This window comes from Hippocampus zosterae, chromosome 11 (genome assembly GCF_025434085.1).
Source record: "Hippocampus zosterae strain Florida chromosome 11, ASM2543408v3, whole genome shotgun sequence".
Taxonomy (NCBI): domain Eukaryota; kingdom Metazoa; phylum Chordata; class Actinopteri; order Syngnathiformes; family Syngnathidae; genus Hippocampus; species Hippocampus zosterae.
Genome location: NC_067461.1, coordinates 7,844,073 through 7,867,267, shown reverse-complemented (window position 1 = coordinate 7,867,267; position 23,195 = coordinate 7,844,073). Strand labels below are relative to the sequence as shown.

Below are 23,195 nucleotides of genomic sequence, written 5' to 3'. Positions count from 1 at the left end.
TACCGTGCTTGTAAATGTCTCTGCTATTTCATTCAGCCTGTAAAAGTAGTTTTAGTGTGTATCTGTGTGTACGTCAATATGTATGTGAGCGTGCGTACGTGTGTGCGTGTGTGTGTGTGTGTGTGTGTCTGCGTGCATGTGTGTGTGCGTGCGTGCGCACGTCCATCTGGCATTGCACAGGCCTCCTATCACATTTGCGAGCACAAAAGAATGATTTGATTTATTTGCTCTGCTGGGTAAATACAGTGCGACCATGTGATCCGCGCCATAACCAATAGGCGGCTGAGGAGAAGGTAAGGGCAGGAAAAAAATTACTACCATTTTAGGGGAGGATGGAAGCCACTATACTGACCCATCTAAGGTTTTACAGTCGCCTTTAAGTGTCTTTTTTATTGAAATAATAAAATAAACATGTCGCTAACAAATTATTATTCCATGATGGGGCTGCAGACTGAGGAGCCGTACGGCGCACATTTCCTCCCGGCAGGCTTGCAGGCGTCGACGGCCGGCTGCGCAAAGCCATCCCGCGGCGCGGAGGAGGAGGAGGGGACCCCGGGCTCGCACATTCCGGATTTTGCCCACTTCCCCAACAAGCAAAGCGGCTTGAATGGCTTCTCGCCGTGGACGAACCCCCCCTCGGCGTCGTCGCCCCCTTCCCCGCCGCTTCAGGCCGCTCCCGGCGCCTCCATCGCGGGGCTTTTCCACCCGCACCACCTACTCGGCCACCACCACCACCACCAGCAGCCGCCGCCACCGCCGCCGCCGCCGCCACACCTCCAGCCCCAGCAGCCCTCTTACTACGCCGAGCACCTCGCCCCGGCCTCGGAAGGCCGCTTCGTCCGCTGCTGGGAGGGCCCCGGCCCCACCGCGGAGGGCAACTTCGCCGCGTGCCTGCCCCAAGCGCAGGGCTGCCCCTCGAACCAGAGCCCGAGGTTCGAGGCGGTGAAGCCCGACAGCTCACCGCCTCGGTCGCGCGATAGCCCCGGAGACTCTAGCTTCGCCAGCCCGGGAGAGGTGGTGCTCGAGCGGCTGGGAACCCCCGAGGAGCTCCGCAAGAAGCCGGAGCCCAAAAAGGAGGACGAAGAGGAGGACCAGGAAGGCAAGAAGAAAGGCCAACCGGTGCAGCCTGACCCAGGTAAATAAACGTGCACGTCCAGAACCCAAGCCTGAGAGAAGTGTTTGCATGTGTGCGTATGTAAGCGTCTGTGTGCTTGTGTGCGTGTGCAGGAATGTGGCCATATGTAAGGAAGTGTGTGTGTGAGAGACTTTTATTGGCCTATAAATGTCCTCTGGGCCTCAACGACAATGTATTAAACTTTATTGTCCATTAAAATAATTAGCGCGACTTTTGCTGTTATTTAGCACGTTCCACGCCATTCCCGAAGCACAGGTGCGTTTAAAACGCCGCAGCATCAACACGTATGCGCTCGTCGGACACTTGATTAGGGACCCCCGCACGACCCCCAGAAGCACGCAGAATCGGGCAGCCAACCACAAGTTGTCATGCTTCGTTTTTATTGCGTCTAACTGCTGTGATAGCTGTTCCTTATATTGCGGTGACGTGGTTTAACCACCCGAGATAGAAGAGAAACAGTCACCCCCCCCCACCAATACTGCAGTTGTACACGACGTTCTATAAACGTGAAATAAAGAAATTGAGCATTGCGATATGTAAAAGTCAGAATGTGTGTGTATCTCTGTCAGTGTCCCGCGTGTGTATTTTACGTTTCGATATTTTGACGATAAAACGATAAAAATCGGGAACAGGAATATGTCATGGAGTCGTGAGGTAAATACGCCTTCCCTCACAAATCATGAGCGTGGTCCCTAAAAATAACGATGATAATTACTAAAACTTTTGGGAAAGGCCAAGTCTGCTAAAATATAACTTCCTATAGATTAAACAAAAACACGGGTGTCGGTTAATACATAAAATGCAACTCGTCAGCATTGGTAGCCATATAAATGAATCCAATTGACTCAAGGACGGAAAAAACACAAATAGTGCCGATTTCAATGTCAAGCAAAGTATTTTAGTGCACGTCTGGGTACAAAACAAGTGAAAATGGTACACGTGACCCTTTTCAGGAAATGGCAGCGCAAAATTCACGAAAACAAATCGGGAATTAGAGCAACGATGTCACAAGGCCGCCGTTTGTGTGGAGAAAAGGAGTGAAAAGTGAAGCGGCTCATATGAGTAATATGAATCATATATAATAAATGAAGTTATGAGAAAAAAATATTAGAGCAACTTACAACGTGTGCCACGGTGTGTGTGTGTGTGTGCGTGTGCGTGTGTGTGTGTGTGTGTGTGTGTGTGTGCGCGTGCTCACGCGCTTGCAAAAAGACTGAAAAGTCATGCAGGAAACTGAGAATTTTCCAGGTCACGAAAAAAAGTCAATTAAAACAATTTAGTTGTTTTGCGATTCCAGTGTCTTAGCAATGTTCTTTTGAGTGAATGAAAGGTCAAGCCACTGAGAATTTACCAGGTCATCCAACTGCTTAAAGTGGTGCAGAAAATAAAAAAAGATGAGATGAATTCAAGGAATTTGGGTGTTATGCTATTTTGACACCATGTAGTGTTCCACTGCTGCTCGGGGTCTGTCAATATTTTCCAGGTCAAGTACTGAAACTAAAATAAATAAATAGAGAAATACTTCCATTGAAATGAAAAAAAGAAGAATCTGAATATGTTACACTCATAGAATGTGCATGCAAAGCTGTGTGAAAAGAGCAACAAGTCAAGTCAGAATTTTCCAGGTCATCTCAGTTCTTACTAATAAAAATAAATAAATAAAATCTGTCATGATAAAATATTTAGATATTTTGTTGGTTGTGTCACTATTTTTAAAGGTGCATAAAAAGCTAAAATAATGAAAATTCAAGCTGGTCAGAAAGAATTTCCCAGGATCATCCTAGTGCTCAGTAAATACATAAATAGAATGTTTCAAAATCAACCGAAGTCAATTCTACAAGCCATGTTGCATGTCTAAAATGTCCCTGAGCAGGGCAGAGTGAATAAAAACATTTTTTTTAATCAAGAGGCTTTAAAATAGCTGCGAGCTGCTTGATGGCAGAGTGTGAAACACGAGCCTCATATATACTTGTTGCTTGGCGCTCCTGAACATTCAAGACCGGCCATATTTTTGAACCACAGAAGGGAGGTCAATAAAACGCACAGATCAGGATATCTCGATCCCCCCGCCCCTTTTTTTTAATGACCGAGGCCCGAGTCGGATCGGATCGAATCGGACTTGTCGGAATTTATAACTGCACTTCTTACAAAACCTAACAAGATGTTTTGGATTGGGTAAGCAGTGAGGGTGAATGGCAATATAAAAAAAGAATACATAAAAAAAAACAATCATGGCTAGATCTCCAATGAGCCCAAAAGCCGTCCAGTCATAAAAGGTCTTCCTGGGGCTCGTTTTGGGGAAAGCCTCATTTTAGGCGTGTAGGTTAATAGAATGGGATGGCACAAGGGAGGTGAGGATGGAAAATAAGCTGGTGGGTGTCTCAAAATTCTTCGGGCGCTTCTCATCAAACTTCCATGTGCAAGATGGAATAAATTCGATTACCGATATTACACTCCAAACTATTAAAAAAAATGTGGTAAAATATTTCGCCTATGCTTGTTACTGTCACACTTATCTCCATGACTGACATGCACTTATGTGTTCTTAAATAAGAAAAATAGCGCTTGACACTGTTGTATTTTATAATAACAAACAGTAAATTCATACTGTTTGTTATTGTGGAACAACTCAAATCGAATGTAAAGAATGAAACAGTTTGTGGATCTTGTGTGGATGCTTTAAGACTGTGTGACGCCTTTGGTCTGTGCCACCAGAGGGCAGACTAATATTTACATACATATACTGCATGACGGTCAAAACTGCTCAAGAAGCTGCAGAAATGTTTGTCTGTGTTCACGTGATAAAGAATATATGCCTGAAATGATTGTTATGTTATCTGTCTACGTGGGTTGCTGCACCATTGTTTATATACGTTTTCATTGAATGGAGGTCATAACACCATGATATTGATGCTAGTTTTGATCACTTGATTATTGCATTTCGCATTGTTTTTTTAGTATTAAGAAAGTGCACTTTTGTAAGGCAAAGTTACGGGGCTTGGCGAAATTCTCTTTGATTTATGTTTAGTTTTACTGCAAACGTCAATAAACTGCGTGGAGAATTGTTGTCTGTCGGCCAAACTGCTACTAGCTCTGAAGCAAATTGAGTTTACTGCCACTATTGAGCACACTGTTAAAAAACACAACTTTTGGGGGCCCCAAAGAGTCATTTCAGTGGGAAAAACTGACAAATATAAAATTGCGAAATAAGATCAGATAAGAAACCCTTTATTTGTCCCACAATTTATGGCAACAATGTTAGTTCAAGCAAGGGTTCAATCAAAGGGATAAGCGTCTGCAAAGAAACTTATTTCTTTGCAGAATTTTTTTGTCTGCATCCACAGGCCTCATTGGCATGTTCGTGGGAGAAATCAGTAGGACTTCCTACCAAAAAAAAAATTGCACTGCAATAGTAACAAAATGACAATGTTTTGGATGGGTAGCATGGAAATGGATATAAACAAAAAGTTTTGATCATCACCTAACCTAACCACTTTGAAATGTTGGCAGAAATGGTACAAAAATATTCTCAAGTAGTACATTGGCCATTCTTATGGAATGTGTTCTTGTGGCCTGTGCATTTTTTTGTTGAGTAGAGTCGTTAGACTAGCTCATGCCCATGTTCCAAAAACCTTTAGTCCAATTTTCAACTAGATTCTTTTTTTATGCCTTGTAAATGGGCAAAAATATTCCCAAAGTGCTCTGTAAACTGCCTTTCAGGTTTTTGTGGCAAAATTTGACATTTTCCTCCATGCCATGTCGCGCAATTTTTGTAAAATGTATCGCAGCAGACGGTTCCACTTTCACTCAAACACCAAATTACTTGGAAAAAATCTTCCTCTAAAAATTCCTGCATGTCGGCAATTTTTATGGATTTTACCGAAACAAATGTGTCACACATGTTGCACATGTCACAAGTACTGAGCAATGAAAGTCACTCAACGGTTGCAACCTGTCTAAGAGACATAAAAACAATGCCCAACGGTGGGAGCGGCATCCCAGTTTCTCAGATTAAAAAAAAAAGAAAGAAAGAAGGAAGGAGGGGAAAAAATATCCCCAGACACTGCTCCTATATAGAAGTAGGACCATATGGACTTCGCAGATAACCTCAACAAACAGCCAAATCATGACACAACAAACAATGTTTTTGTTTTTTAGTGGGGATGTATGACAGATGTTTATCTATTTTTTTCTTTTTTGCCCCCCCCCACCCCACTGTAGAGAACCCATCGGCCAGCTGGATCCATGCCAAGTCCACCCGCAAGAAGCGCTGCCCCTATACCAAGCACCAGACCTTGGAGTTGGAGAAAGAGTTCCTCTACAACATGTACCTGACCCGGGACCGGCGCCTGGAGGTGGCCAGACTCTTGAATCTGACCGAGCGCCAAGTAAAAATCTGGTTCCAGAACCGACGCATGAAGATGAAGAAACTGATGATCCGGGAAAGGAGGAGCATCAATGAATAGGATGGGAAGGGATGCGGGGGAAGGGTGGGCGGGTTATAACATAAGCTTCTGTACACCTTCTTTAGAAAAAAAAAACAAAAGAAAAAAAAAGAAAAACATTGGGGGGAAGCTTCTAAAACTTCCAAGTGCGAGCTGAATGGGCCTCACGGGACTTTTAAGTCACAAGAACATTGTGAAGTAAGACAAAGACGTCCACACTGTGGCACACTTATGTCAACGTGAAAGCAAAACTATATTTTTTGCTTCTGTCCAGCTTATCTACATGTTCTCGTGAGAATTTAGCAGGATTTTGTACAACAACAAAAATTGTGCAAAGATTATGTGCTAAATTTGGAGCAAAGTGACATTTTTTTAGGAGGGGTAATTTTGACATGCTCATCAAAGAATGTCATAAAAATAATGTATGCTAATCACTTTGGAATTGTTCTCAAGTATTGTGGTCAAATATTTCCGCGCAAAATGTCAGTCAATTTTAGGTGAGTGCTTAACATACCTTTTGTACCAAATGTTCATTTGATTCTTGCAACAAGAAGCCTGACATTCTCTGAAAATACGGCCAACAATGTTTTGTTCCCACAAAACAATTTTTGTGGGAACAACGTCAGGATGTAATATAGTCACGCTACCAAATTATGTCCGAATTTTATTTGACCAAACGATTGTTTTTTTTCCTCTCTCCATCTATTGCAAAAAATGTCTTCGGATTTTGAACAAAATTTTTGTTGCAAGTCGTCATTATTTGGAGGGGTAACTTGAAACATTTAACCATACGCATTAACTACGTTGAAAATGTGGTGTGCTCCGAAACTGTAGTGACATTTCACGTTTTTGTGTCAGATTTTGTGCAATTTTTAGGATTTAGGAAATTATATGCCTTAAGTAACATAAACTTATGCATTGCAATATGTAAAAGATTAGATTTGCGACGTCTAGTGGCTACCAAACAACGTCAAATATTATTGAAACTAAGATAGACACAAACCCAAATGAAAACAATTGAAATTTTTGACCTTGGCCTCATGAAACATTTTGTTGAATGTCGCACCAAAGAAATTTGGGGAACATAAAATTTGTGACATCGCAATGCTTGGCTTTTTCCCATTTACAAACAAACTTTTCATGAGATTCCCAAGAAAATTCTTCGCAAACCCGATACACTTTTCAAACAGAATTTTATACGGAAAATAATGCTTTGTATTCAGCCAACAATAAGTCCAAAGAAGCATGTCCGCCATTTTTGTGGAAAGTACAATGGCGGATGTTGGCATTTTCATTACCGGTAATTTCGTTCCTGACAGTCTCACCAATTTTTGTACAAATTTCAACTAAATTATTTTGAGAACATAGTCTTTTTACGTCAGAATTTTGTGATGTGTTTTCATGACTTTACAAAATGCACAAACTGCTAAGAAGAAAAAAAATCTGGCAAAATTTTACATTTTTGTGGCAAAATGTCAGCCATTTTTGTGGAATGTACCCGCGAAGTGGCATTGCGACTGAGTTTTACTTGCAGTCATGCTCGTGTCCGTTTATAAATAGCGTTCAATTTTCTTTCATGATATCCATCCATAACATGTGCTTGTAAATGTTAGGAAATATGGCCAAAGTGCACAGAAATTGGGGTTAGGGGGGGTTGGCTATTAATTATTTATTTACATTTGTGAACATAATTTAGTGGTTAACATGTTCTCAAATTTAAGAATACATTCTGAAATGAAAATTTGTAGGTAAGGTGGTTGTAATTAGTAGATGGCAGGAAATATGAAATCAAATTATTGTAAAATATTATATAAGTGTTTGCTCAGCATGTCAGCCAAATTCACGGAATGTATCCAAACAATTTTTGCAGAGCTGTGTTGCAAGGGTGCAGACAGGGAAAAAAAAACCTTTTTTGTGTCATGTCCTACTAAATGTCCATCGTGACATGCTGCACACCTGTCCCGCTCCCATGTTTTTTATTTTTAATGTTTGTGAAGTATTGTAATTAGTAGAAAATGTTGTCAAATATTAGGAAATGCTCGAGCACCGTGATGGAGATCATCGCTTCTTGCACAGAATACTCGTCTAGGTCTTAACATACAATTTCCTACCAAAATTCTCAATATGACGTGCCACACCCCAACAATTTTGTAGCATTGTGTTTGGTTGAAAACTTTGACAGTGCGTTATGTAAAATGTTTGGAAATAATACTTAATTTCTGCTTGTACACACCATCATCTCAGACTTCTTTGGACAATTTTCCACGAAATTGCCCTCGAGCGCACTCCGCAACTGATCTTATGACTTGTACATGTGAGACATGTACAGTAAAAATGATTTATGTAAACCTATAAAACCTCACAGAAAGAGTAACCAAAACATGCTTTGACCACACAAAAACAGAGCTTAGAAGATGCTAAATTGTGTGAAATTTAAATGATGGCTAACAAATACTTAGATAAAAGGTGGAATCTGTAAATATTGACCATCTTAAATGAAATTAGGTGATATTTGTCTGGTGTCTAATGTCTGGTTAGTGTTTGGTTTCGACACGAGAAGGCGCATTCACAAAATTTGCCATCTTTTGTTACTCAAAATGTGCTTCAGCAGTCATCATTGTTTTGGTTCTTAGTTAAACTGTGTTAAATGTGACATATGCCATAGTTGCTACAAGAGACAGTCGCGTCGCTTTGTTTTTTTTTACTACATGGCTTGTATCAGAATTGAAATTGTTGTCCCTGCCGTAATTTCATAACAATCACGTGACATCCATACATAATGTGTCGAACCAATGCGACGGTTAGCATGTGACTCCAACATACATAACGAGGCAGCAGTTTTGTCTTCTTCGCCAAAGCTAACCGGTTTTGTGTTGTTTTTCTGAACACAATTTTACAAATGAGCCCAAAAAGACAATTCTCCGGGATGTCGATATAAATATGAATAGACAACCGAGATAGAAACCTCAGTGCATTTGGATAGCAGTAGCCTGTAGCGACAGCTAGCGAGTGACTCGAACATACTGCGGCTGTGTTGTTTTTGTACACACAAAAGGTACGATTTTATTTTAATAAAGACCAAAAAAGACAGAATTCTCTCTGACCCGGACATAAATAAAGCGAACAAAATGGAAACCACTTCACAGCATTTAGTTAGCTTTAGCATGTAGTGACAGTTAGCATGTGACTCCAATATACATTATGAGGCACCGATCTTATGTCTGTCACGCAAGCTAATAGCTGCCGTGTTGTTTTTGTACACACAAAAGGTACGATTTTATAAATGAGTCCTTTTCTCCAGAACCTGGACACGAACGGGAATAAGCAAACGAGATGGATACCACCTCACTGCGTTTGGTTAGCATTAGCATGTAGCAGACTGCATTTTCCTAGAAAACTGCACAAGCGCAGATTTAAATTAAATTAGATGAAACTCGTTTACTTAGTTGTTTACAGACTAAGATTTCAACAACTAACCATTCACACGCACAATATATAATCCTTTCATAACTTTGCTGCTGTAAATTGGGAATTTCTCCATTGTGAGGCGAATAAAGCTTTTCTTATTTTAAAGTAAGCTGGGTTTTACATTTTTGAGTCACATGATGCACTTGTCGACTTATACATGTTTTCAGTGCGCTTGTGGCAGAAGCTACACAGAGGCGAGAAATTTGCCAAATGATTGACATCAGTGCAAAATTTAGTCTTCAGTGATGCAGATGCAAGAACTGTGAGACGTGCTAACCACTAGTTTATTCTAAGCTAATCAATATGAAATGTTAGCCTTTAATTATTATGTTGAGATTGTTATGGTTATTTATTATGAATTACAGAAAAACATAATTTTCACGTGACCAGGCTGCCATCTTTTCAAAAGGCCAAACCACTAGCAAACCAAACCATTGTTTGACAAGCAAACTGTTGGTTTCAAAACGAGCGCTTGTGGTTCCAATGAGCGAAGGTTTTCTGCCCATTGACAATGAAAATGTTGTTGTGACTATTTTTTTTAAATATAAACTGCATGTGTAATCCAACAGATTTATGCGTTATTGTCGTCATTGTATATTTGTTGTTGTTCACGCGAGCAAATGCACTGTGGTTGCTAGGTGTCCGATCACAACAACAACACTGATGTGAATGTTGCTGCTTCTTTTTTTTCTACTTGTGGACACACAACTCAATACAACCGACAGTGTGTGTGTTCCGTGGAATGTCTGCCACACAACTGGAGCCCTGATATCATGTCTGCTCTCCTACCTTTTTGGGTTTTTTTTAAATTAAATAAACTACGTTACAAACCTCAATGATGCATATGCATTATTAGCCGTCCCCCCACCCACCCACCTCCGAGATCAATGCCCTGACAGGCATCATTAAATTACATTTTGGGGGACCTTTATTTCCCTTACTCAGTGAGCATTAATAATAGGATTGCCTTTTACCAGTGTTTTTTTTTTCTCAATCTACCCAAAACTAGAAACTCCAGTTGTCACTACATAGCAATGTCACGTTATGTACATATATATACACACACACATATATATATATTATATATATATATTACACACTTTGCCCTCCCCCCTCCCTCTTGTTTTGTCAAAATATGTTGTGCAGCCCCCGAAGTCCACACGGCAAGCCTCCCGTTTATGGCCGCCATATAAAGTGCATCCTCCTGCAGGGTCATAAAGCAACAGCATGCATTTGGAGAATAAACGTGACTTTCTCCCCCTGCCCCCACTACTACTCTGCCATCCTACACACACACACACGCGCGCATAGAAAAGACGAGGCTTTTTTTTTTAAAGAGGGAGAGCGAGAGAAAAAGAAGCCATAAAACAATTAAGACCAGACAGTCTCGGTGACTATATGGTTTTATTGGACATCCTTTCCCTGCCTCGACTGCACCTCGAAATGTTAAAGTCATTGTCTGAGCTGGGGGGCGGGTAGGGGAGCCGACGGCCTCGAACCTCGGTGCAAAAGCGCCAGACCACAAAAGGAGCCAGGAAGCCAAGCACAGCAAACGAAAAGAAAGGAGCCGAAGAGAGAAAGAAAGAAAGAATTCCGTATTTGTTTGCTCAAGCACAAAAGTGCCGCCGCGAGCTCGACAATGAACTGAAAACGAGAGGAATTGAAGAGAAAATTCGTCGACACGTCAATTTACGTTACTTTATTTGAAATGCGTCACTGTACGTCGAATTTGCTTTTACGTTTTTGTTTTGACGTACATTTTTTCACACCGTTCTAAATATTTTTAGCTGCACGTGCAGGCTATCTTGCAATTTTTCGACACGTGTAAGCCTTTAATTGCACTTTCCTCTTTGTTTATATTATTTGTTTTCCGATTTGAGAGCTTTTATATGCACATAAAAGGTTTTTGGTTTTATTTTCCGCATTTTCAGGCGCAACTGTAACCTTGCCATTTTATTTCATTTTCATTCCATTGTCTCTATTTTTTCCGTAGAAGTGCCTCTTCAATCGGTATTTATTTTCTAATTTCTTTCCACGAGTTTTTATTTGCCCATTTTGGGTTTTTGTTGTTGCCGTTTACGTTTTAATTTCCCTTTTCCCCTTATTCCACGTTTATGGAATAAGATCAACTATCTATCTTTCTCTATCTCGTCGTAATTGTGTCATCGTAGCTTACTGTTTTAAAGGCATAATCGCCAAACTAAGAAATACATGAGAAATAATTGAATCGCTATGGAACCGGTGAATGCTGTCCTCTTTTTTTCAATGCTGAAAATCTGTGCAGATAACACCAATAATAGAAAATCAAAAGTAGTCCCCTCTCCCTTTTAGTTGAAACAGAAGGATGACTTAAAATTTTAGGCGATCTCGTAAAAGTACACAAGAACACACACATGCACGCGCGCACACACACACACATGAGTGTGCATGAATATTGCGGCACGGGAGCAGTTAAACTGCTGCCGAAATTAAATAGAAAGTGTGCAACGTTGAAGTTATTGCTCGTATAATGAAAAGTTGCCCCAGGTTCTACTTTGTGCTATCATTCACCCAGTAAACGAGTTAGTATGTAACAATTATTCCGTCTAAAGGACAAGTACGCTTTGATGCATTACGGTTCTGTCTAAACTATACGAGGGATGAAAGAGCTACTTTTTGTTCAATTTAATTCCGACGTAGATCCTGTTTAAGAGAACACATCAACACACACACACATACACACAAAAGAGACGTAAACTTGGGTGAAACGTTCAGCATTGGGCGATGGGTGGCTTGAACTGTGTGTTGTAGTTGGGTACTCTTGTCGCTAGGTGGTGGTGTTGGCCTTCATGTGCGATGGAAGGTTGTGTGAGGGAACGGCTCACAAATCCATCCGGACTGTTTTTGTTTCTGTTATTTCACGCCAAGAAATTGGTAATAGTCAACATTTCAACGAAGTAATAGTCTGTCATTCACTGATTTTGACAACTCGTATTTATCGATTGAAAATTTCCTATATGGATAGATTGCTTGATATTAGCTGATGGATGGATCATGAAGTTGAACACATCTTTAGAAGTCATTCATTCATTCGTTCATTTTCCGATCTGCTTAATCCTCATAAGGGTCAACCTATCCCAGGGGACACCCTGAACCGGTTGCCAGCCAATCGCGGGGCACACAGAGACAAACCACCTTCCACACTCACACCTTGGGGCAATTTTGAGCGTTCAATCAGCCTGCCATGCAATGTGGGAGGAAACTGGAGTACCTGGAGAAAACCCACACAGTCCCTGGGAGAACTCCACCCAGGGAGGCCGCAGCTGGAATTGAACCCGGTACATCTGGAAACCACGAGTCCACAGGCCACCTCTTGAGAAGTCCTTTTTATTATTTTTTTTTTAAAAGTGTCATGATTGCTAATTTTCCGTAATTTGACATTGAAAATCTCAAAAGACTTCAGCTCAGTAAGGACCAAATACACTTAATCCTCATGCTACAATTGTAGTCAGCCCATGATGGTGTGCATATGTATTTTAATTCTATTTTCCATTATTTGCTTAAAAACTCACTCATTTGCTGTTTTTTTCTGCCCAGGCCACAGCAATGTCTACTATAGAAAATATTGCTATGTCACCATCTTGGTTTGATGCCCAGGGACTATGTTGAAGTGAATGGAAGATCTTCATTGAGTTCTGTCATAGCCTTGTCTATTCGAAAAAAAGTGCTCTACTGCCCTCTTGTGGCATCTCACAACAATTACAAAACCGTGTGGGTGGCTTCAGCTGCTTTTAGAAAGGCTTTCCATTTAATTTCAATTAGGATTATTCATTCATTTATTAAAGTCAGGCAAACGATTAATTCATTTTGAACATATCTGCCGTTTTACAACGTAATATATCAACAATTATTAAAAGCATATTCCAGGGCTCAGATCAAAATTGACCCTGGGGCGCAACAGTATATGTCAGTGTTAAAATAATGTGTTCCAAAGTCCCTTTTACGACCTGAACTGCAGAGCAGTTGTGTTTATTGGTGAAGGGTGGCTTTGGGTCGGGGCCTGGCTTCCATGTGAAGTGTTTTTAGCCCCGTTGCCGATGCTCGGCCCTCTTTAGAAAAGGCGCGCCGTATTTCAGTAAGAGCCGGCAGCAGGCCCACAAAACACCAAGCCCCAAACAATCCGCAGTCGATGGTCAGAAAAAGATCCATCCTTCATTCTCAAAACTGCGCGGAACGGTAGATTTTCCATCAACAAAGCTATATTTTCTTACATTAAGATTGGAATACACGGTGAGAGGAATTCTGTTAAAAATGTCAATGTCTATTTAAATTGTTCATATTTTCATATGAGTAATGATCTAAAAAAATATTTTAAGGAATGTGATTCGTTTCTGAGTGCAGGTCAGTAACAGTTCGGGGTTACGCAATAACATTAAAACACGACAGAATAAATATTCGAGGAAGAATTTGTATTAGAGCAAACAAAGAAATCCTATATAAATAACCTTATGTGTTTTGCATTTTTTGTTTGCTTCTTGAGGCTCAAATAATTGTGCTTTCAGCAGTTTACGTCGTGCAAAGGGAGGAGAAAGCAATAAACACACACACACACACACGATGACCGTATATAAAGTCATAAAAACGCCACCATGGAAACGTGCAAAAGAACCGTCACGAGACCGAAGCCATGTTAAAAAAATGTAACAACAAATGAAATAAAATCGCGCACGTCATCAACTATCAATTTTCAACCCACATGATAAATATTAGACCGCAGACATTGATTTTCGAGTGTGTGGGTGTGTGTGTGTGTGGGGGGGTGTTGGTTATTAACCACATCATAGTCATAATGATCATTTCAAAAATCTTGCGCAACAACGCATGCGTAAAAAAATATTCTCCCTGTTCTTATTCTGGATTAAACTGTCACCTGACACTGCACTGCGTATTCCAGCGGCCCTCTGCAGGCACACTCCCACACTAACGCAGAATACTAACCGATCCATACAAGGAAAAGTAAAACGACACGAAGTTGCGCGGTAGACGGAAAATAAACGGAAATGAGGCCTAAAAAACGTGCGAGCTAAAACGGGCCAATCGTGTTGAATTGTCATGAATTGCTTGACACTTGCTCTTCACATGGCAGGGTGAAGTGTTCAAGGTTCTTAAAGACATGACAAATGAAATTACACTTTCGAAATTGATTCCAAGACGGCGAAAGGGCGTTTTATTTGAACTGGAGGGCAAAATTGTATATGCGGCATGTTACCGCAAAGATCGTATCGTAAATCACCAATGCGATTCTCAAAATGTATCGTATTGTGTTTATAATGTGTACAATTTAAAGTTCTGTTTTTTTATTCATTGAGATAATGTCCTGACAATTAAAAACTAAAACAGTCACAAAATCATACGTCTTAATTGTCATCGCGTTTGTTTTAAATGTTTTTTTTAAGTTGTCCTTTTGTTTTCTCTATTTGTTTGGTATGCTTTTCAGGGAAACGAGTTAAAAATCATGCTGGACAACGATTAAAAAATAAATAAATACATCAACTAAAAAAAATCATCTTGACAGAAATTGCCTGCAGCAAAGATATACAGACATGGGTCTTTTGCAAAGCCAGACAAACAAACCAGCCATCTGACGTTTTGGCTCGATGATTAAAAGCACACACACAAAAAATCGGATATGAAAAGCTACAGATGTCCAGACACAAAAGCACGTTTGTATTCCACGTCTTTCCCAACAAAACAGCTGTCTCATCGGCGTACTGAAATTGCGTAAACAAATCAAGCTGATTATAAACGAAACAAACATATTCGTATTAACAACGACGAACGTTCACACAGCAGACATTTAAAAAATTGAAAGGAGGTAAAATGATCAATGATTGAAAACGAAGTCACCCCCGGCCCTGATTCTTTTAAGAGCTACAAAAACAAAAAGCGAGTAAGTACGCATTGAAATGAGAGAAACTCGTGCTAATTGTCACTAAAATCCACCGTAAGTGAATAATAACGCACATTATGACCCCCCCCCCCCAACATCGAGTTTCCAAGATGGATGCTCCTCGCGAGTGCAGCTGCTACAAATCACACCCCCCCCCAAAAAAAACTGCTCACGCCTTGCTCTTCTGCTGGCGCGTTTTTTTACGAGCGCACGCCCGTCGCCATTGGCGGCTTGCGCTCACGTGACCAATCACAGCTCATTCTTGCTTCCTTTCCTTCCCGCCGCATGTGTAGACGCACCGCCGACTCGACACACGCACGGTAAAAAAACAAACTCCTCTCGTCACACCCACCCCCGCACTTCCTTTTCGCCGATTTTCGTGTATTTCTGCACATTTCTTTCGATGCTTAACCTGTTGTTTGACGCACATTATGCCATGTGTAGTAGAACTTGCTGCAAAATTGCAAACGTCTCTCTTTTTTTTAAAGATGCTGGCGTGCAACATATAGGATGATCACATCAGCAGGTAGGCTACTGTTACACTATTTGCATGATAAATAGGACGTTACACTGTTATTACTGCTTTATTACATATTTTAATTGGGGCTCTGTACGATAAATGTTATATTATTACAATATCATTTTTCAGGGCTCTGAAACCAATTGAATGTGGATGCATTTCTTTAGATTTACTTTGTGTGCATATTTGACAACCATAAATTCACAATTGAAAGGATGGATTATCAAATGCGGTGACGTCACGACGAGGAGGCGCAAGGGCAGTTGAAGCGACGTTTCACTGCAAACTTTGTCTTGACGCTTTCTGGCACATGCCGATGGTTGCAATGTGAAAGTGAGATGACGTCAATCCGCGAGGATGATGTCATCACCGTAAATTGAAAATCACACGGGATTGTCATAGACTGCCTTGATTGGATACACTTTTTTTCGTAATGGAAATATTTCATTGTGTCAGAAGCTAAACGGCGGCTTCAAATGAAAGAAAAAACGTAATGGTAACTTCAACTAAATATTAAACTACATGGAATATTTTTGTTTGACACATAGCCAGGTGGAAATAAATAACGCCCTCCTTCTTTTCATTTTTTTTACGAGGGTCCTATGACTGAGGCTCTCACACACACCCACAGAGGCACAAAGATGGCAGTATTTTATGTTCTTCTTTCTCCCTTTACAATTGCACACTTCCTATAGCCGAGGAGGGGGCGGGGTCGTTAAGGTGTGGATGGGGGACGGAGTGGGGAGGGGCGAATGTGAGATGAGAAACAAAGACCGTATTTCACCGGTGATGGTCACTGGAGCTCAGCTGGCATTGGCAGTATTTACAACCTACTGCAATGCGGCAGAGGAGCCTTGTGTGCGAGTGCAACAAAAGGGACAAAGGGGTGACAGTGACGCCACGCAAAGCTTGAAAATTTACATCGGGACACAGACAGATGGACAGTTGTGTCGCGCTGCTGATTGTGGCTTTGCTTCTTTGTGTGCGTGTGCGCGCGCGTGCATGCGTATAGGTTGACCAAAACGATGACGTTAACCAACAAGAAGATGAAGAAGAACAGCTGCAACTTTGTCACGTAAGATCCTTCGTCTCACTGCTTCCTCTGCAGCTTGTGCCATAAATGCAACGTGTGACATTTAACATCAAAGGCAGCAGACATTTTTTCACCATTTCAACTCAAGTTGTATAGAAACATTTCCAAATCACTCAAAAGTAAAAATTGAGCCACAAAATGATCCACTTAGGATAAACGAGCATTTGGTGTAAATAAATCGAAACAAATGACAAAAGCAAGCAAAGCTGAATCCGAAATAATCCTGCTCACTTTTGATATAGAGGGAGTTATTCATATCAGCACGCAAAGAAAGGATGCACCATATCGCATCAAATCCAAGATTTTGGTGACAACTTTTGAAAATGGGTGTGACCTTCGCAGCGCCACAGTGATGCCGATATAAGATGCCTTTTGTAAACTGTGAATATTCAAACTTAAATCTAATATGAGCATTCAGTAGGCAAGAATAAAACAAATCTAATGGCTTCAATTGAGTCGTTTCGATCCCAAACTGAGATACAGTACTCGTTTGTCACATTTTGTGTCATCACTGTATATTGTACTTACAGTTGTGGTTTTCTTTTTTTATTTTTTGCCCTTTACCCATTCCGAATATTTTGGCGCGGTGTGACGCAATGCGGTTGCGCACCAATGAAAACTACAACTACGATAATTAAAAAAAACATGAAATGTAATTAATATGTTGGTCCCGAATATTTAAGTTACAAAATACATTCTTGTTTGATTTTACCCCCCTTCACTTTTTCTCCAATGGTTTTTCATTATCAACATCACTGCAGAGCTGCAGGTAACGCCCATTTTTTCCCCCAAAGCGCAGTGTGCTATTGCTACGTTTCTCCACTAGAGGTCACTATAAGACAAAGAATAAAACTGCACGCGGAGCACTGCAGACGACATTTTTTGATGTGTTCAATATCCTCTACTTGAATTATTTGGAATGACACCGCAACATTATGGCATATATTTACACCATTTATGTCATACTGACAACAGGGATGAAATTATACATTTAAAAAAAGACAGTAATTAACATTCAAACAAAATGTAATCGTTCTACATTCTGTAATCTATAGTAGTAAATTCCAGGTAACATGAACGCTAATCTATCAGGGTGCGTTCAAAATAATGGGAAACTTGGGAATGGGAATTTGTCGAGTACAGATGTCCTAAATCAGCAATGTTTTTTTTTCTTAAAATAACACACTGTCGAATGTCAGCTACCATTCGTAATAGTGTTTAATGGCTATAAAATAACAAACTTATTGAATGAATTTTGCGCAATTTTAAGAAGACAGCCATGGTGCGAGTTACCATGAACACACCGCCACCAGGGTGCGCTCAAATACATGGGAACATTTTTAACTCGACAGCCGCTCTAAATCTCGAAGGTAGGGTGAAATCCACCACAATAAAATTGGATTGCAGTTGGATGTGCCTAAACACGTATAAGTAAGAATTCGGCATACATTTATTGAGGCAAGTTTTATGAGGTCATTCTTGTGTTGTTTGGCCTGACAGACAGAGAGACAGACAGACCATGGTTCATTCATATTGAGCATAAAATTGAGTATAAATCACAAATCACTGTTAAGCAGTACGTGACAAACCACGTGTATGATTAAAGATGCAAAATAACTTTAAATTCCAGATTTATAGTGCATTCAGAAGATTTTTTGTGTGTTTAGTTATTTTAGTTTTTTTCAGCATTTGGTGACGCGTGTTGTCGTGACGCTACTTATAACGAGGTGTGTTCAATACTCAGGGAAAATAGGCCTTCTATCACATTTCCTACGTCATAAATCAAGAAGAAAGTTGAAAAACGGCACATACACACTTCACACGTACACGCGCACACATTTGTGTGTGTGCCCGTATGTTTTCACAGAGCCTACTTTATGGCTTTATTGCTGCCCATATATGGAAATTAAAGCAGGAAACAAATGTTCCAACATTCCAGGGGCATCCGGAAAAGTGCAAAAAAGAGCCGTTTTAGCTTTGTTTGGACAGCGATGTCATGTCGACTTGTGGAGGCGCGTGCGCGCGAACGTATATTGACGTACAGCGCTTATTTGCTAACAAAAAAAAACATTTTAAAAAATTGATAATACGCGAGAACGCGAATTACAGCTATAAAATATGTTGGATGGGTTCAGAAAAAAAACGGCAATGCATATTAAGTAGGCTTCAAAATGCACATTTCGATTTTAAAACAAAGAGATATACCAAAGGTTATTTCCCCCCGTTTTCAAAGCGTCCCCTTTCCTCGGACAATTTGCGGGCCAGTGTGGGAGACATGAAAAAAAGGGGGGGAGTAGAACACGTGATAGCAATAAAGTGTGTTTTATTGCCGGTGGCCTGACAGGCCCCAAAATATAACTCAGACGGCAGCCGACAGGCCACCACATCGCATCTGCGGCCACACACACCTCGAAAAAAAATGTCCCAGGTTCGACGTGGAAGAGAGGACGACGGAACGAATCTCGCGCGAGACCCGGACTGCTGAGAGTTTTCATATTAGGCAGCGATGATGTTATGAGATATGGATGAGGAGAGGGGAGGGGAGGGAGGGCTCGGAGGGGGGTCCAATCGATGGTACGGGCACTCTGCGTTGACCCCGGTGGGATGAGCGAGGGGGCCCAAAGATCCACCTGTGCTCCCAAAAAAATGAGATCCAATTAAGTCATTCGGGCTGCAAAGAGCGACACGCGTGGACGGCCACTCACTGTCACGGAGGACAAGCCCGGCTGCAGGTGACATTTACTCGGCCGGTAAGGAATCTCCACTTATTTATTTACATCGGTGACTTTAAAAAAAAAAATCATTGTTAATATTGCATGGTCAAAATGAAAGAGGCGGAGTAAAAATCATGTACCATTTTGTATTGATTAAAAACAGAGACGTGTTGATTTATGTAAAATGTATTATTATTATTATTATTATTATGTGAAGTTTTGCAAATGTTCTCGTAATATGCAAATTTGGGCGGGAAATGAAGACGCCGATAAAACGGTAATTTTGGCATTTATCATTTTCTGATAGGCTAATAATAATATTTGTATTTAGAATTGCGAGTAGTATATGAATTAAAAAAATCATCCTATTGAGACGTATCTATCTATAGATCACCAAATGTGACCAGTTGACCATTTTGCAGTCGTCTTTTTTTTCACTAGAGCTGGATTTTTAAATATAGATTTCATTTTCTAGTCACCGATGTGCATTTCAGGTCAGCAGAACGCGGTGAAGGATCTTAACCTAATGAGATTTTATTTCATTTTCTTATCATTTAAAACTAAAAGCCTCCCCGCGTCAAGCCCCCTGATGTATGTCTTTTAGTTATGTGCTGTTTAGAGGTGCAAAACTTAACGCACTTTATCTTTAGCTTCTACCTATTAAATTAAAGAAAAGATTGGTGTTTTTGCTTGGGGTTTTTTTTTCTTTAAAAAAAGAATAATTTCAAAATAAAAGGAGGTCACGTGGTTACTCCGAAAGAAATGCAGAACTAATTAGCTTTAATGATTTTTAATATACGAAATACTACTAAACACGTATCTCAATCGTATTTTGCAAAGATCCAATTTGCAAAAAAAAATAATAATAATAACTTTACACGGTGCTTTTTAATTGCCCCATTTAAAAAATCGCCCAAAAGATCCCGTAGTGTTCGTCCGGGTGGATGTTTTTGTGGAAGTGTGACACGTTGAGAGTCATCAGACTACTTGTTTTTTCACATGCGCTCGCATGTGTTGCCTGACAGTATATCATCGTTAAGCTAAAGAGCAAGGCCGGCACATGCGCCAAGTCCCAGCTCGCAGTCATGATGGGAATTAAACGCCATAAAACGTGCACATTCAAACAAATCAATAGTTTTGGGCTGTTTTATTGCAGCTTTCGGTCTTTACGTGGTTGCAACTACTGCGAGAGATTAATCACGGGGAATATTAATGTCGTGAAACTTTTTTCTTTTTTTAACGGTCCGAAATCTGAACATTAGAAGCATGGACCGCTTTTGCGGCAGATGAGCTTGAAATGCGAATTTAGGGGCTACGGGTCATACTCCGCGAGACGGTGCCGCTGCAGGAGGGGTCGCGCAAGTTAATGTCTAAACCGGCTCAACCGCCGCTCTCAGCCCGGCTTTGACCCGGCTGCAGGCCCGGGGGCGGAGGGGTGAGCCGGCGGTCAGCCTGTCTAAGATGAAAAAGTGAAACGACCCCCGAGAGAAAGAAAAGCCACCATTTGAATGGCTTTTTTTTAGGGCGGGGGGTGGCATGGGGAGACTACACATGTGCACATTGCTGACTGAGAGACCTGGAATAATGCAATATAGCAATTGGGCGAAAATGCAAATTATGTAAAAATGCACAAGGAGTGAAACAGATTAATTAAAAAAATACACAAAAGAGCAACTAAATACACCTCGTGCGTTCGATGACGCAAAAGTTCTTTCAACTGTCGCACAAAGCAATACAATGCACAAAACGGTAACAATGGCCTATACGACTGCTGAACTCTGCGTGGTCACCCCCAAATCTGTGTAGACCCCCCGGCCCCAACACCCCCCTGTCCTGTCCGGCCCAGCTCGCACAGGACTAATGGTTGGTCCGGTGAAGCCGCGGTCAACGCTTGTGAGTGACCCTGCGGCGACCCGCTCGGCAGCTAGGCTACATTTTCCCTGCACAAGAATGCTCGCTTTTGAGCTCCCGTTGTTGTTGTTGTTGTTGTTGTCTCCTATGAAAAAAGGGGGGGGGGGGGCGGGGTGCCGCAAAGTTCACAGCTATTGAGTCAAAAGGTGTGTGCAGTTGACGACTATCCCTTTAAAAAGTCACTTAAGCGAGAGGCCTTAAAGAAATGTTTTTTTTTTAATGAAGGTGTAGATTAATAGTCCAATGCTGAATGCATTTGGGCTGGCGAAAATGTCATTATTCAAACACCCCATTAGAGGACTCTTTGGTCAATTTGCATTTGTTTTGGGTGGCAGTGCACTTAAAAAAATGGACTTTTCTTTCACGAATTCAGGGTGGAACGGAATATGCCTTGCTTAGTTGCGAAATGTGGAAAAATCAGGGTTTATGTCCAAAAGGCAGGAGCCAATATAGCATGTAAGCGTAATAGAAGAATGCCAAAGATTATTCACAACACAAGGCAGGCAGACTGCAGGGGGCACAATATGAAAAGCAGCAAAAATAGTCAGCAGTGATGTATGTAGAGCGAAAAAAAAAAGAATCGATAGAAATTAATTTCTTGCAGCCAGAGCTGATTTTGTTATTTGGCAGGATAAAATTATGATAGCCCATTCATTAAAAAAAAAAACGTCATGAATAAAATAACTTCTGGTCTCAACGGTAAGGACAGTAAAAACATGAGGCAGAATATTTGAGTTTTACATTACTTTGTCCTTTTGTGTTTGCTTAACTTTGTTTTCTGTCGTTAACTGGGCTTCAATAAAATCAATGCAAAACGTAGTGAACTAACAAAGTGCATGTTTTCACAGTGTTGGCATTTGCAGAAAACGGTTATCTGTAAAAACCGAGGATGTTGACTTTACCCCAAGCCTCACACTTTGTCGCTTGACGTGATTCTTGACTCTCTTACTGTGGTTCGAGTGAAAATTTTTGAGTGTGTGTGAAAATGAATAAAAGCAAAGTGGGTTTTGGCTATTTTTCTTGGAGCATGGAAAAGTAAAGATTTGGAAAAAGTCCAACGGCACATCTCTCAAATAATATTTGCGCAAATTTAGCAAAAGACGTTTTCGGAGCAGGTGTGAAAGGAAAAGCAGTTGATCCACAGAATTTATAAAGTGACATCACTCCCTACTGGCCTGGAATGTATATTACACCCTCTTAACCCGATTTCAACAGTCCATGTGAGTGGTTTTAATAAGGTTGCTACCTGAATTGCAGTTTTTTTCTCGTTTGATCCAAAACTTGAGGGAACCATTCTTGTCGCTCTGCGGATGCAAAACAACAACAACGAAAAAACCCTCAAAAGATTTGGAGTTAAATATTTGCTCTTGGTTACTGATGCTGTAGTGCATTTATGTCAAACTCAAGGCCCGGGGGCCGTATCCGGCCCGCCAGGTCAACTCATGTGGCCCTTGAAAGCAAATCATGTGCGTCAACTTGCCAACATCTGGAGCAAAATGTCAAATTATCATGTGTAAAAAAATAACATTGAAATTTTGCAGTCATTTTGGTACCCATACTATTTTAATCGACTTGACTGGTTTGGAAACTAGTACTCTATTAATTTGTTGTGTACAAGTAATAATTTTGTGGTTTCACGGTCATAACGGCCCTCCGAGGGAAGACGTAACTCCAAATTGGCCCGTGACTAAAATGAGTTTGACACCCCTGCTGGAGTTGTACACTTGGCCTATCTTGGGTGCAGTCAGTGTTGGATCGGTTCTCATTCAGTGACAGTGTGAACGGTTGTTTGTCTCTATATGCGCCCGGCAAATGACTGATGACCAGTTCAGGGTGTAGTCCACCTTCTGCCCAAAGTCAGGTGGGACTGGCTGTCGGTTTTCTACTACAGTACTTACTTTTGCTCTGATTCTCAGTAAATTATATTGTGATCCCCGGACCCCTTCCCCACACTTTTTATCAGTATCCTTTCACCAATGC

The 23,195-nt window shown here is 40.9% G+C and overlaps 1 protein-coding gene and 1 long non-coding RNA gene across 2 annotated transcripts in view; one reads left to right on the top strand and one right to left on the bottom strand.

Annotated features, from left to right (window-relative positions):
* The window catches only part of LOC127610778 (uncharacterized), a 38,369-nt gene that overhangs the window by 7,758 nt on the left and 7,416 nt on the right, over positions 1–23,195 (bottom strand). The window lies entirely within an intron of this gene.
* Positions 66–6,559, top strand: LOC127610773 (homeobox protein Hox-D9b-like). The gene is made up of 2 exons (XM_052081212.1): positions 66–1,135; positions 5,357–6,559. Exons 1-2 carry the CDS (start codon positions 412–414, stop codon positions 5,599–5,601), a joined length of 969 nt encoding a protein of 322 aa, XP_051937172.1. The 5' UTR covers positions 66–411; the 3' UTR covers positions 5,602–6,559.